We start from the raw sequence: 18737 nt of genomic DNA, 5'->3' as shown, positions 1-18737 counted from the left end.
TTACTAATGTGCATTAGCACAATTTAGGGCTCCTTTTACTAAGGTGCGGTGGCGTTTTTAGCGCACGCACAAAATTACCGCGTGCTAAACCGCAAGGTACGCTTCTAGAATAATGCCAGCTCAATGCTGGCGTTAAGATGTAGCACACGTGGCAATTTAGCGTGTGCTATTTCGTGCGTTAAGGCCCTAACGCACCTTTGTAAAAGGAACCCTTAATGTTATTGTTGTTCTCAATGAAGAATAAGGCTTACAATTTTAAACTTGATCCTAAATGCAAACATCCACCAGTGGATCTTACACAGAATTAATTGGTATGGCATATTTATTGAACTATGATGTTTTGAAGAAGGTATAAATATTTTAGAGTAATTACTGAAAGACCAAAAAGCAACACATATCAGTAGTCTGAAACGATTAATTGTAAAGGTACAGTAAACTTTGGGATTTTACTTATACTTTAGTTCTGTAGGGAAAATCTAAATGACTCTTGTGTGTACATAAAGGTATAGCCCCAAAATGGCTTTGCTACAATTTGTCTAATCAGAGTTCATCTAGGGGACAGTTTGTCCATTAACAGAAATGCAGCATTTAATTAATCAGTCCATATAGTGTATATACTCGATTATAAGTCAAGAAAGTTTGGATGAGAAACCATTTTCTCTCATTTACAAACATTCAACCATGCATATGCAGACTCAAAGCACACAGTTGTAGTCAGATACTCTGCTAGGGACAGCCATGATCTACGACATATCCTTTATCCATGCGTTTCACTCGCGTTCACTCAGTCATGAGTCCCCTTTAGTAACCCTCCACTCGCTCATACCAAATCCAGTTGCATATACTCACAAATACATCCCATACATTATTTCATGCACTCAAATATATAACACCTAGCAAACATTCCATGCACATTTTGCACATTATATACATGCAATTATATACTCACCAGCATACTTCATCCACTGTCCCACCCAGCACACGTCACTTAGTCACTTTTCAGATGCAGTCATATACTCAGGTAAATGTTGCAAAACGTTTGTTTATCGCTGCAAGACGTCCAAGCCTAACCTGCCCTTATGCATGCCCAAGGCCTGCCTATAACACGCCTCCACCATGCCCATCTCAAGTTTTGGATGCACAGAGATTGGGACACCTCGTTAGACATCCAGAAAGGCAGTTTTGGTTATTGGCACTTGGACGTCCTGACTATTAGAACGTAAGAACATAAGAATTGCCGCTGCTAGTTCAGACCAGTGGTCCATCGTGCCCAGCAGTCCGCTCCCGCGGCGGCCCTTAGGTCAAAACCAGTGCCCTAACTGATTCTAGCCTTACCTTCGTATGTTCTGGTTTAGCAGGAACTTGTCTAACTTTGTCTTGAATCCTTGGAGGATGTTTTCCCCTATAACAGCCTCTGGAAGAGCGTTCCAGTTTGCCACCACTCTCTGGGTGAAGAAGAACTTCCTTACATTTGTACAGAGTTTATCCCCTTTTAACTTTAGAGAGTCCCTCTCGTTCTCCTTACCTTGGAAAGGGTGAACAACCTGTCTTTATCTACTAAGTCTATGCCCTTCATTATCTTGAATGTTTCGATTATGTCCCCTCTCAGTATCCTTTTTTCAAGGGAGAAGAGACCCAGTTTCTCTAACCTTTCACTGTACGGCATCTCATCCAGCCCCTTAACCATTTTAGTCACTCTTCTCTGGACCCTTCGAGTAATACTGTGACCTTCTTCATGTACGGCGAGCAGTGCAGGACAAAGTATTCCAGGTGGGGACATACCATGGCACGGTACAGCGGCATGATAACCTTCTCCGATCTGTTCGTGATCCCCTTCTTAATCATTCCTAGCATTCTTTCACCCTTTTTGCCGCCGCCGTGCATTACGTGGACGGCTTCATTAACTTGTTGACCAGTACTCCCAAGTCTCTTTCCTGGGGGTCTCTCCAAGTACCGTACCGGACATCCTGTATTCGTGAATAAGATTTTTGTAACCGACATGCATCACCTTACATTTATCCATGGTTAAACCTCATTTGCTATGTCGCGGCCCATTTCTCAATCGTGTTTATATCATGTTTAGGTCATCGCAATCCTTCTGTGTCTTCACTACACTGAATAACTTCGTATTGTCCACAAATTTTATCACTTCACTCGTCATACCAATTTCCAGGTCGTTTATAAATATGTTGAAGAGCACTGATCCAAGCACCGAACCCTGCGGCACTCCACTCGTGACGCTTTTCCAGTCCGAGTATTGTCCATTTGCCCCCACTCTCTGTTTCCGATCCGCCAACCAGTTTTTAATCCACATGAGTATCTCACCCTTGATTCCATGGCTCACAATTTTTCAAAGTAGTCGTTCGTGCGGGACCTTGTCGAACACCTTCCGAAAATACAAATATACAGTGTCAACCGGGTCACCCTTGTCTAACTGTCTGTTTACTCCCTCGAAGAAGTGCAGCAAGTTTGTCAAACAAGATCTTCCTTTGCTGGTCCTCATCAGATTGTGTCCATCTAGGTGATCACTGATGCGGTCCTTTAACAGCGCCTTTACCATTTTTCGCGATACCGAGGTCAGACTCACCGGTCAGTAGTTTCCTGGATCTCCCCTTGAACCTTTCTTGAAGATAGGTATAACATTCGCCACTTTCCAGTTTTCCCGATTTGATTGACAGATTGGCTATTAGTTGAAGCAGTTCAGCTATAACCCCTTTCAGTTCCTTGATTACCCTCGGATGGATGCCGTCCGGTTTATCATTTTTAAGCCTATCAATCTGCCTGCATACCTCTTCTAGACTGGCCAACCCAGTCAGTTTCCTGTCTTTGTGTCCTGCGTATAGCCTGTCGGCTTCTGGTATGTTGTGTATATCCTCTTTGGTAAATACAGATGCAAAAAATGTGTTCAATTTGTCGGCGATGGCTTTATCCTCCTTTAGCACTCCCTTTATTCCATGGTCATCCAACGGCCCCACCGCTTCCTTTGCGGGTTGATTCCCCTTAATATATCAAAAGAACGGCTTGAAGTTTTTTGCCTCCTTGGCTATTTTTTCCTCATAGTCTCTTTTGGCCCCTCTTACCGACTTATGACACCTGCTTTGATATTGTTTGTGCTTTTTCCAGTTTTCATCCGTTTTTTACCTTTTCCATTCCTTAAACGAAGTCGTCTTGTCTCTGATCGCATCTTTCACCACTACAGTGAGCCATTCCGATTCCTTGTTCTTTTTCCTCTTGGATCCTTTGTTGATACGCGATATATATAGATTCTGCGCTTGTGACTTTGTCCTTAAAAAGGGACCATTCTTGCTCTAGCGTGCCAATTTTGGATGCTTTTTGGATGTTTATATTATAAGTAGCCTTCAGGCATAGATGACCTGTTATAAAATTACACTGCTAGAAGGTTTCCTTCTTGCCACCCTCCTTCATTGGCCTTGCTCATGGAATAATCTTGAAATTGGTGAGAAATGAACAGTCTCAGCCAGAGACCTCTGTAATTCTTTCAAAGTAAACCTAAACCTCATAGTGATCTTCATCATATGTTTACTTAATGCACAGCTTTTGATTTTGAAATAACAACCTCATTGAAGCAGTGTCTAGATGGTGACAAACTCTTTCCGATTTACAATAATGGATTGGATAGTACTCCAAGGGATAGTCAAGCACATTTGATATTTTTTTTTTTTTAAGTAGGCATCTCTTAGTTTTGAATAATTCTAACCTAGAATTATTTTGGCAGGACTGTGTTCAACATCTTTAGCTCTTTATCACAAATTCATTTCATAGAACAGAAACATATCATTTTTCCAAATCAGCTATGTTGTTATGATTAGACTCAGGTGAGCTCTGTGTAATCTAATATGGGCTTTTGGGAAAACACGTATTTGGGTTTGCTATAACTCATGGCAGAAAATGTATGCAATAGTGACTTTATGGGGTTTTTTCTAATTACTTTTTGAAAATTTCTGTAATTTTCTTTCATATTGTTGTATAGATCAGTAAAACAAATTCCTACACTGTGGGGTCCTTTCACTAAGGCGCACTAACCGATTTAGAGCACGGTAACTGATTTTGCGCATGCTAATCAATTTGGCGCATGCAGACAACTATCGCGCACTAAATGCTAATGCGTCCATAGAATATAATGGGCATATTAGCATTTAGCGTGCACTAAATCAGTTAACGCGCCTTAGTAAAAGGACACCTGTATTTGTATTTTTAGTCAGTAGATGTTAAAACTAACAAGGTACTTTATTTGAAGGTGAGAATGAGTATCATGATCTGTCTGTCGGTTTCTCTAGGTGGCGATTTCCTTTCCTTTTTAAGAAAGAAGAAAGATGATCTGAAACCAAAACAATTGGTGAAATTTGCATTAGATGCTGCTGCTGGAATGGCTTATCTTGAATCTAAAAACTGTATTCACAGGTAAAGAATAATTATACAAAAATGGATTCCATTTTTCTGTAGTTTTCAAAGTCAACGAAATGGGATTGTGGATTAGTGCAAAATTATTATAATTATTTTTGGCTTCTGCATTTTGGAAATTCTACTCCTTTTCTTAAATATCAGTATTTAACTTTCTTGTTCCAGTTTTTGAGTCTGTACATTTTTCAGAAAAACTCATGTTGTTATTGCCAACAACTGCGGCAAAATCTCTGACTCTCAGTAATTCTTTGAGCAATGGAGCTTTTAACACAGTGGCTGGTGATAAAAGAACCCTAACACGGCTTGATAAAAGAGGGCCTAAGTTAGTCCAATAAAAAGGTATTATATTTTTATTTTATGTTTATGTTTTATTTCTACATACGAGGTATTACCTTGAAGAGTAGACTACCGTATTTCCCCATATATAAGCCGTGGCCTATACATGGGTTTTACAAACCCGTGTATGGGGTACGGCCTAGTTAAATGGGGAAGCCTATATAAAAAAGTTTAATCATCCCCCCACCCCCAGTACCTTTTTCGGAAGCCCCCTTGCTGGCGCGCGGCTCAGGTCTCCAGTGGTGCAGGGCAGTTGCAATCTCTTTGGCATCCGGCCTACCCCCGCACCGCTTGCTGAGTGGCTGAGATCTCGTGAGAGCTGACGTCAGCCATTCAGTGGGCAGTGCGGGGGCAGGCTGGCTGCCGAAGAGATTGCGGCTGCCCTGCACCACTGGAGATCCGAGCCACACACCTGCGAGAGGGCTTACGAAAAAGGTACCTGGGAAGGGGGATGAATGGAAAAGGCAGGAGAGGTACCGGAAGATAAGCCACAGCTAATACCATGGGGTGGCTTATCTTCCATTTTTTAAACATAGGCCACCCTTTTCTGCGGCCTATACATGGGTGCGGCCTATGCAGAGGGGCAGCCTATATGTGGGGTAATACGGCCACCACACCATTTCATTCAGAAATCACAAAACAACAAATCAGTGATCACTTTATAACAAAAGTATAAAGGAGTATAAGCCTCATAAATATATTAATTAAAAGAAATTACACAACAGAAGGCAGTCGGTAAGTAAAACTTAAACCAGCTAAAGCTCACTCACTTTATAAATTGCTTAAAATGCCATGATTTGATATTCTTTTCTAATCTTTTAAGAAAGTTTTCCTTCTTGAGATCCAGTGATAATAAATTCCAAAGTTTTGGAGCCATTTAGGAAAAATGTGAACACTTGGTTCCCTCCAGTCTAAGTTTTGAGGGAAGTAGTAAAGCCAACAAGTGCTTCTGCAATTACCCTAAACATCATGAATGCAGTTAGAGCCTTATTCTGTAACTGGCGCCCAAGTTGGTGGCCACTTTAAAAGCGGCTGCCGATCCTGTCAATTATTCCAGGGCGCCAGTTACAGAATCGCGCTAAAATAGGCGGCTGAAATGTAGGCTCAGAAAACCAAGGCCTACATTTCAGCCGCTTGTCTTGGCCGCAAGACTGCAGCAGCTGAGAGCTGCAAGGGACTCCTCCCCCCCACCATCAGCTGAGTAGCAGGGACTCCCCAAAGCCGCAATTCTGTAGCTGGCGCCTTAGGGATCTGGTCAATCGAAGTCTTAGGCTACTCCAAGTGCATCCCAGAATGCACCGAGAAGGGGAAGGCCCACCATTCAGAAGAAGCAGGCTTGCTGGCCAGAGGGAGGGGGAAATTTACCTGCCACATTCGGCTGCTGTATTGCAGCCTATATTTCAGCCACCTATCTTGGCGTGATTCACAGCTGGGTATCCACTTTAGATCGCCTAATGCCACTTCAGGGATTGGCCATGCCTACTTTGGCGTTCCGCAACCTAAAGTGGCTTCCTAGCCATGATTCCAGCGGCCATTTCAGCCGCCTTTTATTTAGGTGTCAGTAGGTGCTTCAACCCTGCCTTTTCTAACCACTGGCAAGGCACCTAACAACACCTAAATTTAGGCACTGGTTGCAGAATCTCCTCCTTAGGGCATACTAACAAGGCAAGATAAGCCAGAAGTCCCATACAATAAACTTTAAAAGTCAAATAGTAGAATCTTAACTCTGATCCTTACTGTTAAAGAAAATCAGTGCTTTTCCCTAAGCATTTAGTCAAGCTTCTTAGCCCAATATTGAAGTTTTTCTGCAGAATTCTGTAGCAACCATAAGCTCATCAGATTCACAGATGTGATTTCCATAAGGATGGAATTACAGTAGTCCATCCATAACAACAAGAATGAAAACTGCATCCTTTGCTGCTAACATAGCTCCCAAAATTGATGGAAAAATGGAGGAGATATTGCACATCTCAAAAACAAAATTAATTAATCTCTGCTTTCAGGATAGTGGGTTTCAGCTGATGAGAGGATAACCATATAGCTACCACAGGCAGACAGTCACTAGTCTACTAGATTACATGGCTCCTCTTGCAGAATGAAAACAAACAAAACTGCGGAAATCACAATGTTCTGGACCTCTGTTTTATTTCTTCCAACAATCTTTAAAACAGTCTTTGGAACTCTGTCCACATTTATACTTGGCAGAACCGATACGGGCCATGTTTCTGAAAAAACACTTTCCTCGGGGGTCCAAATAAAAAGGTTGCATGCAAATGTGGGTAAAATACTTGGCCAACCAAGTATGAAGAAAACTCTGGAAGCCACAGCAGTTGTGCTTTCCAGAGTTTTTTTGAGGAGTTTTGCAAATGCTGATGCAAATTGTCCCCCATTTCTTCAATCCTTCATGTAATTGAAAGACTCGCTGTACTAAATAAATCAGCCTTCTCTGGACACATCTCTTTGGCAATAGAAAGAAGACATTCTTTAACATATTCTCCCTCTACGAATGGTTTGCCAGTATGCGCTATTAGCTTGGCAACTTGAAAACTTGCTCGCAGTGTTGGAATATTTAACTGCTTCTGCTTCACAAAAGCATTTTGCTGAGTTGTCAATTCATTTTTCAATTTTAATATTTTGTCTTTTCTCACTTGTCTGACCAAACAATCATATTTGTCTTTATGATGAGTTTTGTAGTGTTGACGCAAATTGTATTCCTTGAACTCAGCCACTGAATCCTGGCATACCAGACAAACAGCTCTCTCCTTGTACTGCATGAAAAAGTAATTGTAGATCCATTGTTCTTTGAATATCCTGCCCTCGGAATAAGTTTTTTTTTTTTTCCATGACATAATTGTTTCCTAGGAATACACAATGGCTATTACTTCTTTAGGATGGGTGCGCATAGCTATCACGTCTGCTGCTGGCCTGTACTTCTGGGTACTGGGTGGCAGGAAATAATGAATCCACACACTTTTTGTTGGTGTTGTGGGGCTCCAGTCAGGCCCGGAGTGTGGGCAACTGACCAGTTTTGCCTGCTGGCCTGGCCTGAGCTCAGGGCCTGATTGCGGCATTGCTGGCCTGCTGTTGTGTAGGCAGCTAGTAGCTGAGGGAGAGTAGAGGGCCCTTCTCTGGGCCTGGCTACTACCTGTCTGTCTCAGAGTAGTGATGGTGGCTTGGCATGTCCTCAGCCCCAGCGCTGATGCTAATGACGTTGGAGCAACAAAAAACTAACAGATGGTCATGGGTGATCACAACAAAACACTCTAAAACACCTGCAGAAAGAAGTAGATGGTAACACCAGAATAAGTCTTGGAACGCACAGAGAGAAGCTATAAATTACCAGCATGAAGCTTAAATATACTGAGAAAAGCTATTGGAGCGCCAAAATGAGGTTTGGAATTCACAAAAAGAGCCCCAAGCCCCTGCAATAAAATAGCCCAAATATCTGACAACTCACTAATGTCAAAAGTTTCCCGCCAGCCGTACCGACCTTCCAAGAAACCCTCCCAGCAGCAGCAGGGCTGTGCACACCAGTCCACGTGCTCAGAGGATGGGTCACGCGGCATGGAAGTGTATTTGGCCGTCCAGCTCACGTGAGGAAGTGAGGAGCGGTGAGAACTGCAGAGCGCTGTAGTGAGAGAGCTACAATGGAGGAGGTCAGCAATAGTTAGGAACATGAGCAGTAAACTCTCGAGCGGGGGCTGGGTAAATGACCTTGGAGAGTCATATCCAGCCTGTGGGCCGTAGTTTGAGGACCCTTGCTCTATGCAATAACTGTGAAAGGTAATGTCATTTCTTTGAGTGTGCATATTGATTCTTTTCTTTGAATACATTTGCAGTCAACATTTTAAACTTTACAGAGAATTAGCTAAGGACAATCTTAGTTGAAGCTTAATTTTTTAAATTGCTATAATGCTCTTTATAAGTCTTCCATGATATATGCTTTACATTTATTTTATATAAAATTTCATAGTGTGATATTGACTGGCTAAGAAATTTGATAGAGTTTCCTCTTTATCTGCACAAGACTAACTGGCTGTATGTTATCAAATAAAATATAAGATCCAGGTATAACTTTAAATGATTAGTTATATATTTAAAGTTATACATGGTATTTGTGATACCGCTTAGACATATAGAGGGGCATTTTCAAAGCATACATCTAAGTCTGATTTGGAGGTATGGCGCTAAATGTCCAAAGTTGACAGTAAGAAAATGCCTATTTTTGAAAGGTAAACCACCATACATCTAGAAATATATATATATGTATTTTTTAAATCCTCTATCTGGACGTCCAAGCCATTGGGAAGCCCAGACCATCAGGACATCAATCTTTATACCACATTTTCAAACAAAATTTCATCTGAGTCCCAAACGGACAGAACAAGATCATTTGGACATGGGAGGGGCCAGTCCTGTAATGGACTGGCCACCCAGACATGGCAACAGAGCAGTGAGGCACACTAAATGGTACTGCTGTGAACTTCACATAAAGGGTTCCTTCTAAACATCTCATCAGAACTTCCTTATAGGTTATGGTGAGCCTCCCAAAACACTCCCAACCCCAATAGCTGCAGGTGACACCTATATGGCAGTAGAGTTAGGTGTTGGGGGAGGGGTTGGGGGGGGAGCTCACATTTTCCACCATAAATGTAGTAGTTTGAGTGGTTTATAGGCCTGGGTCCTCCTCTCTATAGCCCACCTACCAGGCTACTTAAGACAAATACTGTGCAATCGCTGCGCTGTGTGCTGCCCACTTGGGTGCTCCTACGCGCGCACACTTCCCCACTGCTTGCACCTGTGTGCAGCTCTACTAGGCTTCCCCATACTAGATGCTGCTGTGTTAGAGACAAGTATGTACCTTTTTATTCTCATTTTTGTGTGGTGGAAGGGGATCATGGAGTGTGGGGGGTGTCTTACCTTGATGCATGCAATGGTCGTCTGGTCAGTTTGGGTACCTTTGTGACACTTAGACCCTTCCAAAATATGTCTAGGTCCAAACGAATACTTTCTATCCAGGATATCTTGTAGAATGTTTGATTATAGCTGCAAGACATCCAAGTCTAACCCACCCTTGAGACTGCCCAAAGCCCGCCCATAACACACCTCCATCACACCCATCTCGTGCTCTGAACATACAGAAGCTGGAACACCTTGCTCCCCCAACACCTAACTCTACTGCCATATAGGTGCCACCTGCAGCTATTGGGGTTGTAGACAAGTAGGTAAAGTGGGTTTTGGGGATGTTTGGGGAGGCTCACCATAACCTATAAGGAAGTTCTGATGAGATGTTTAGAAGGAACCCTTTATGTGAAGTTCACAGCAGTGCCATTTAGTGTGCCTCACTGGAACACCTTGTACAGAAAAACGATTTCAATTATCAGCATTTGGACGTCCTGGTGATTAGGACATCCAAGTGCTGATTTAGGATGCTTTTTGGTTGTCTATGTTTATTTATTATGGGCCCTATAAGATATATGTCTAGCATCTGAATTTTGTTGCTGAACATGCAACTTTTTTGCCTGCTCTGGTGCCACTGAAACTAAGCCCCTTTTTTAAACCTATAACTTTGGCTGGGAATGTTTATTAAAAAAGTACTTAAAGTACTTTCAAGCAGGGGTCTGGAACAACACCTTAAGTGACCTAATCCTGAACTCTCTAGTATATCACCCTTTCAGAAAATCACTAATAACCCATCTATTCGACAAATTCACTTGATCCTCCAAATCTGCACGACACCTACCTCATTTTACACACCTCTTCCTCCTTCCCTGTTCCACCTCATCACATAACTGTCTTTCTATCCTTCCCCAATTCTAATTGATGTTACCTCACTGTCCTGACAGCACCTCTTGAACTGAAAAGGTATGACGTCTTGAACTGAAAAGGTATGACGGGATATAAATAAAGCTATTATTATTATTATTATTGTTGTTGTCACTGCCGACAACCATATTAGTGCTTTGAAATATTTGACCTCAAAGTTCTTAGTATTAATTAAGTTAACATTTAAATGCAATTGTATCTACAAAACTGATTATCTCAGTATATGCTATAATTTTGTAAATTGCAATAGAAAAATATTGTGCAAATCTTAAATTATATTAGTTATCCCATTTATAGAAACAAAGAACAAGATGAAATTCATAATATAATGATGCGACCTTTTTTAAAAATTGATGTATTAATTTTGATATTGTTCTGTAAGAACTAAGAGGTCTGTTTTAAGTAAGATAAGGATTTGCATTTATTGTGCAGTAATTGTCCACCCTTGGCATTAAATATTATGACCATATATAGCACCTTCCTTTATAGTTAGCACAGAGGCAATTTCCTTGCCACATGTTAACTGCATTGCAGATAATAAGGTGCAATTTGATATACAGTACCTTAACTGTACTGCTTTATATGCATCATTAACAGCTAAAAAAAGGGTAACTACTTCTGAGTTAACTGTAAGGTGCAATCTTTACTCATTCTCTGCCCCATTCTGCATTATCTGTTAGCATGAAAATTAATCTGCATTAACTGCCAAGGTGATGTTTTAAAGCAATTGTTAATAGCTAATGCTGCTTAGTAAATAGCTCACTTGCCACAGCGCAAGCCGACACTCATAGAGTTCCTGTGAGCGTCGGGAGCAGCACAGGGCATTCAGCGTGCCGGCCTGCGCTAAAAAACGCTTTCGCGGTTTTGTAAAAAGGAGGGGGGTAGTAAATCAGGCTTTCGGTTAACTGTTTAAAGCTGACCACTAGATAAAGCAAAGCTGGCAATACGTTGTAATGTTTAATTCAACCACATCTTAATATACCATCCACAAAATAGCAAAGTTTAAGTTCCTCTCTTCATTTGCTTCAAATTATCAATGTTAATAAAAGAAGAGAATAAAATATAACTGGCATGCTTCTGTTTGCCAATTGGAACATAAGGTAGAAATTAACACAGATATTATATGTCTGCATAAAATACCATTAGCCCCAGATTCACTCCCACACACACAAGCTGTTGGTCTACATTATGTCACTGTAAACTGAAAACAGAAAGCTTTGAAAAGGAAACTGAAATTCTGCAAATATTATTTAACAGATTTCAATTCATATCTTCTATTTCTACTTTGCTTTAGCATTATATAGGGCCCTGTTCTCTCACATGCAGTAAGATTTTGCTGTTACTGCATATTACTTGCCAAAGCGCTGTTTTAACTGTTGGGGATGACCCCAGCAGTTTCCCATTCAGTTAACACCGTGAAACATCATCACTATAGGTTAACTGCTTTGCCGATGGCATGATGAGGTTAGCTACACCTATTTAGATGCCATTCACCGTACTACATTAACATGTTAGCAGTTAATGCATGACACTTAGTGCCCATTAACTACTGCTGTTAATAGTAAACACGAAAGAGGGTATGGAATGGATGCAGACTGTACCTTACATGTTACCTTAATGTGGTGGTAACAGTTGACACTATGAATATGTGTAGTTTAGATATGTGCTTATAGGCCGGACTATACTCTCAGGAATTCTTGTAGGTACACATCTGAGGCATACCTTTTGTGCGTGGATGCTTTTACAATTTTATAAATTAGGCTCTACAAGTGGGTAGTCAGTGGATAGTCAGTGATGTTCAACCACTGTTCATATAGCTGCATGAATTACGTTAAGATAACTCAAAGGCTGTTCTAATTTAATCCACATAGCTATACCATAGACAGCAGCAGGAGTTTGGCTACTCTGGAATCTTCCCTCTGCTGCACCGAAAACACTGTAAAACGAAGGCCTAGGAAATACTGCAGCATTTTGACTTCCTGTACAATATAGATGTCAATTTAAAATTATATGTTTAGCATTCAAAGCAATTCATTTTTTACAACCAACTTACTTAGCTTCTGTAATGGTACCCTATACCAGTAGTTCCCAACCCTGTCCTGGAGGACCACCGGGCCAGTCGGGTTTTCAGGATAGCCCTAATGAATATGCATGGAGCAGATTTGCATGCCTGGCACCTCCATTATATGCTGATCTCTCTCATGCATATTCATTAAGGCCATCCTGAAAGCCCAACTGGCCCGGTGGTCCTCCAGAACAGGGTTGGGAACCACTGCCCTATACCCTTTCTCACACATTGAGGTCGCTTGATTCCAATAGACTTGTTCTTCCATCACAAAAAATAGCTCATTATTAATCTACTAGATCTTCCACATATTTTTCTATTGCCCCTTTATTTTGTAATGATCTTCTATCTAATATTTGAACTGAGCAATATTTTCCTAAGTTCAAATCATTACTGAAAACTTATTTCTTCCAGAAAGCATTTCCTATGATAGGGTAGACAATAGAATATCAGGCACTAATATGTTTATTTTAGGGGGGAGAGGGGCTGTTAATTATTTATTGTTTGTTTTAATTGAATTGAATGGATTTTATGATTGATTGTTATATCTTTCCTATTATTATTGTTGGTTTTTTCTCTCTGTTTCTTTTTAAATTTTGTAAAGCCGCTTTGACCTTTTGCATTAAGTGAGATATCAAATGTACAATAAGCATAAACAATACCCACAGCTAAACAAATGGCTTATACACAACCTTTTGTTTCAACATACTTATGTGAAACCAACTTCTGTCACCTAACAGTTCTCAAAAGTAAAATCTGAAACCTCGTGTGTTCAGTGACCTAATTTTGGGAATCAGTACACTGAAACTGAGATTCAGAATGCTTGTTTCATCCAGAAAAAAAATAGATTGCCTGTTAAAGCTAAGTGGCATTCTTTTTATGTTCTAATGATGGTTTACTACTTTTGTTTCATTACCATGCACTATATTTAGTTTTCATTTGGTATCTGCATAGATAGGTACCTTGGTTCATTGGAGCCAACTTAATAAAAAAAATTCACAAATGGGAAGAACTTTCCCATCTGAGAAACATAGAAGCATGATGACAATAAAGGCCAAATGGCTCATCCAGCATGCCCATCCACAGCATCCACTATCTTCTCCTCTCCCTAAGAGATCCTACATGCCTGTTCCACGCTTTCTTGAATTCAGACACAGTATTTCTCACCATCATATCTACTGGGAGACTATTCCACACATCTACCACCCTTTCTGTAAAAAAGGACTTTCTTGGAGGAGACTGAACTCTGAGGACTTTCTTAGAAATCAGACTCCACAGGTGACCCTTGAGGGGAGGAATGCTGGCCTAGTGCCTAACCCTCAGTAAGCCTATTTCTAAGAGAGAAATTGTAGAGGCTCGGCATTAAAAATAGTTTTTCATGGCAACCTGTGAACTACATTTATAATCTGCATTTCATTACTTGCTAAGACTCAAATACTAAAGTATATAAATTATTTTAAGGCTCGCTATAGCAGTCTAACATACCCAGTACCTTAATAAGATTAAATTAAGCTGGTTTTAAGAAAGGTTTGGACAAATTCTAATCTAATCTTCCATTTGTGAGTTACACAAACCTATACAAGCTCAAGGTGACAGATCAAAGAGGAAGTGGGAATGCAGTAGGGGACGGGAGCATGGAGAAGCAAGAGGAGGGACCTAGAAGTAGGGGGTGCTAAACAGTTAATTGTCAAAGAGGTGGGTCTTCAGGTTTTTTCTAAATGTGGTGTAGTTTGTCTCTTTCCTGATTGCTTCTGGTAGGTCATTCCAGGTTTTTACACCCAGATAAGTTAACATAGAGTGGAAAATTTGCTTGTAGTGGAGGTTTTTTGTGGATGGTAGATTTAGTTGGATTCTGTGAAGGATTCTTTTTTATGTCAACCAAACATTAGAGAATAATTGGATGAGAGGGGCTGCTGAGTTTCCTTACAGGATCTGGTGTAGGATACAAGACGATTTGAAAATTATTCTGGATGATATTGGGAGCCAATGTAGTTGCCTGATGAAAGTTGTGATTGAGTCGTATTTCTTTAATTTGTAGATTAGTCTAACGGCTGTGATCTGGAGGAAAAGTCCATAGTCTGTTATTAAGACATGGGGGGAAAGCCTCCGCTTGCCCTGGATTGGTAGCATGGAATGTTGCTACTCTTTGGGTTTTGTAACCATATAAATAGCACGGATCACTTCATTTAGATATCCAACCCACAAAAATATATATCATCAAGGAAACAAGGGGGTTTTCTTCAAATAATCAAACAATTATTTCCACCACTTCTTCTGCACATATAGTGTCATCATTTCTAAGTGTTTAGTTAGACATATGTCACTAACAAATATTTTGAGCTGGTCATACAGCGCCCCACCCGATTATATTAACTTTCCCAAGTAGTAGGTAAAAGTAAATTAATTAATGAACTAGGAGGATGGAGTATCATACAAGGGCCACATATTCAGTGCATTGAACCTCAATGTTTTGTTTTGTCCTCCTCTTTTTTAAAAAATGTTATACGCATTGAAATATGATATTACGTAAATAACAAATCTTAATAAAACTCGAAACTTAATAATAATAATAAAACTTCTAACAAAGATGTTGTTTCAAGTCCTTATTCTGACTTGAAGCTGTGCTGTATAATCATTTACAACAATCCTCCATCCCACCCTTAAATTTTTTAAATTTAATTTACACTAACTAGGGTAAAAAAAAATTTATTAGTTTTAATTTTTTATCATTTAATTCAGTTCATAATGGAGAAAACTTTAAAAATATATATGTATATTTTCAAGATACTAAATCAAAAGAAAACAAGAACAGCAACACTTATCTGATGGCCTATTGCCAAAAACCAACGCTGGTAGGTATAAAGGCCATTGGTGTGGTAGACAGGTGGCTGTAGTGGGTTTTGGGTGTGTTTGGGGGGGAACACCATGACCTATAAGGGAGTTCTGGTGAGAAGTTTATAAGGCACCCTTTTTGTGAAGTTCGCAGCAGTGTCCTGTAAGGTGCCACACTACTGTGTTGCCATGTCTGGGTGTCCAGTCCATCTCTTTGCTGGTCCCTCCCATATCCAAAAGGTCTGGTTCTAGGCTTTTTTGACTTGGACAAATTTTTGGACGAGAATGGGGTATAAAGATAGATGACTTAGCGTCTGGCTGATCAAACGGCTGGACATATAATTAGATGATTTTCGAAAAAAGAAATATTTTGGATGTATTTTTCGGGAATGGACTTTAGACACTGCCGATTTTGGGCAACTAGCAATTTAGACCCAAAACGGACTTAGACATATCTTTTAATTATGTCCCATCCATATATATATATATTTATAAAATTTAATATTATCACATAGCCATCAATAGGGAAAACATAAAAACCTGTATGAGTGTGCTAAGGCCAATTTTTATTGTAGCTTAAAAAAAGGACTCCTAAATATGTAAACCTTTAAAATTCTAATTTGTGTAAAATAGAAAGTTTAGGAATTATCCTGATTCACAAAGATGTAACATTACAGTTTCAATCATTTCTATGTGATTGAAGGCAAGAAGTACGTATTGATGGAAAATTGTTAGTGCAAAGGGTGATAAAAGCAGGAGTCCCACAGGGATTGTCACTTTCAGGGGTTTTGTTCAATTTATATCTTCTTCCTCTATGTAAGTTGTTACATATTATTTATTATTTATTTCTAATACAAAAGATGGGTGCAAATTAAAAGGTTTTTCATCATTAATAATCTAAAATGCTTATTAGCTATTTAACAAACTTACAGTACAGTCAAACCTCGGTTTAAGAGTGCTGCGATTTGCGAGTGTTTTGGAAGACGTGCAAAACATTCCCGCAAATTGTGCCTCGCAAACCGAGCGTTGACTTGATTTGCAAGTCCCCCCCCCCCCCCCCCCCCGGCAATCTGGCATCCTCCCCTGCGATCTGGCATCCCCGCAATCCAGAATCCCCCGCTGAACATCCAAAACCATCGCTTACCCCGCTTTGGCACCAGCATCAGCATCAATGCACAGGACATGTCGGTGCCGGTGCCCGAAGAGCCTCCCTCTTGGCTGGACTGGGCCTTGAGCATCTGCACATGCTCAAGGCCTTCTGGTCTCACTCAAGGCCCAGATAGCCAAGAGGGAGGATCTTTGGGCATCGGCACCGACATGTCCTGTGCATTGGTGCTGGTGCTGGTGCCAAAGCGGGGTAAGGGATGGTGTTTGGGTGTTTGGCGGGGAATGCCGGATCGCAGGGGGGGGCACACGACGTGAGCTGGGGGAGGGGAAATGCCAGTTCGGGGGCAATGCCGATTCTCGGGGGGTGTGGAGCAGCACCGGTGGCCTCGAGGCTTGGGGGTAAGGAAGCAGCACCGGTGGCCTGGGGGGGAGGGGAAACAAATCAAGCGAGTTTCCAATCATTTCTATGGGGAAACTCGCTTTGATATATGAGTAAATAGGTTTACGAGCATGCTTCTGGAACAAATTATGCTCGTAAACCAAGGTTCCATTGTACTTTAGAAGAACATTTTTTAACTTAAGAGACGTTAACAAGATGGTAAAATAACTCACTATATGCTTTTATTAGCATCTTAATAGATTGGTTTGAAAACCAATCTCATTCAAAAAATTTAGAGATGTCACTGTTACCATTTGTGCTATTCTGATGTGACCTATTTACTTTGCTTTTATGAAAATCTCATTATTCCCATTTCAATCCATAATAAGTTTTTATTATTTATATATAGGTAGAGTTATATCCCAGTTGACTATATAATACATTTTTCTGTACTACTTACTACCTTCAACTACGGCATTGTACAAAAATAGAAAAACTAAATTATGAATACAAATACGTTTATCATAATTCAATTTTTTCTTGAAACAAAGGTCTGAAATTCAATTTCTATTCTGTCTCTATATATTTTCTTCCTGTAGCCTGGAAATCTTGCCCTATATGTGACCAATTTTAATAATTTTGTTTTCTGTTGGATAGGGCTTTAATTTTTCTATTTCATTATGAGCTCATACATGCATATAGTTTTCATTTTTGAAGTTAGTGTAAGTAAACCTGAATATTCTTTTCCCTGTCTATTCATCACTCAGTCACATATCTATTGCTTTGTTTCATGTGTTTCACAGGGCTGTTTCACATAGAACACATTTTCCACTGTTGAAAAATGACTTCACATATTTTGCTTATATTACCTACATAACCCATCAATGTATATCACCAGAAAAATCTTACTTATGTGGTCTTTAGACCTTGTATATTACAAGATATTATTTTTAAATATATTTGCATTTATTGACCAGATCTCCAAAGGAGTTTTACAAAAGTCCATTTTAAAAAGTACTACTGTACAACCCATGAAGTCGCTATCAACAGATTACTTAGTATTTTTTTCTTGTATGCTACAATATCATTATTAGCAAAGGTGCATGTCATATTGGTGTGCTTTTCAACATAGTGGCTACCCTAGGTGTTTAATATGGCTTTCAAAGTATACAATTAATGTGTGCAGTCACGTTAATAATCTAACATAGATATTCCTACTGGGGGCATGATATGGCAGTAAATGGGAGGAGGCAATGTCTGTGTTACTATGCATTAACAGCTTAAGGTTAGTTTTTTGGGAAAGTAAGGTCAAAATTACATTTTGTTATGTAGCTGTTTCAATCCAGGCTTGAATGTTATTTTTTTAAGGGAATTAAGCTGTTTGCATTTTTGATCCAAGCTGGTGTACCTGAATACATATTGACATGGAAGTTTTGACTGTTTGTCCTGAAGTCATAGTCATGCAAGAACCATCGTACAAGATTATTCTGAGCACATGACAATCTAGTACATGTATGTAAACCCATGTGGTTGGTTGGAGGGGCAGGTTTGTGGAGACTCCTCTTTAATGGGCTTATCAAGAGTGAAGGCTGTGTATGCTTAAACTGGCTAGACCTCTGTACTATAGAATTAAACTCCATGACACACATCTCATTAGGATGGACCAATCATAAAATACCAAGCTGGATTTATATCCATTTTTAACAGTCTAAAGCCAATGACAAAATTACTACGGACACAAACCTTATATAAGGCAGGAGTTTTCTGGAC

At 40.0% G+C, this 18737-nt stretch overlaps 1 protein-coding gene across 2 annotated transcripts in view; it reads left to right on the top strand.

Moving 5' to 3' along the window:
• FER (FER tyrosine kinase) overlaps positions 1–18737 on the top strand; it is a 304375-nt gene that overhangs the window by 246413 nt on the left and 39225 nt on the right. For both annotated transcript variants that reach the window (XM_033929145.1, XM_033929146.1), the window contains exon 17: positions 4299–4422. In XM_033929145.1, the coding sequence (XP_033785036.1) occupies positions 4299–4422 (124 nt within the window). The remainder of the gene's footprint in view (positions 1–4298; positions 4423–18737) is intronic.

The sequence above is a fragment of the Geotrypetes seraphini genome, chromosome 1, assembly GCF_902459505.1.
Source record: "Geotrypetes seraphini chromosome 1, aGeoSer1.1, whole genome shotgun sequence".
Taxonomy (NCBI): Eukaryota; Metazoa; Chordata; class Amphibia; order Gymnophiona; family Dermophiidae; genus Geotrypetes; species Geotrypetes seraphini.
This window is presented reverse-complemented; position numbering and strand designations above follow the sequence as displayed.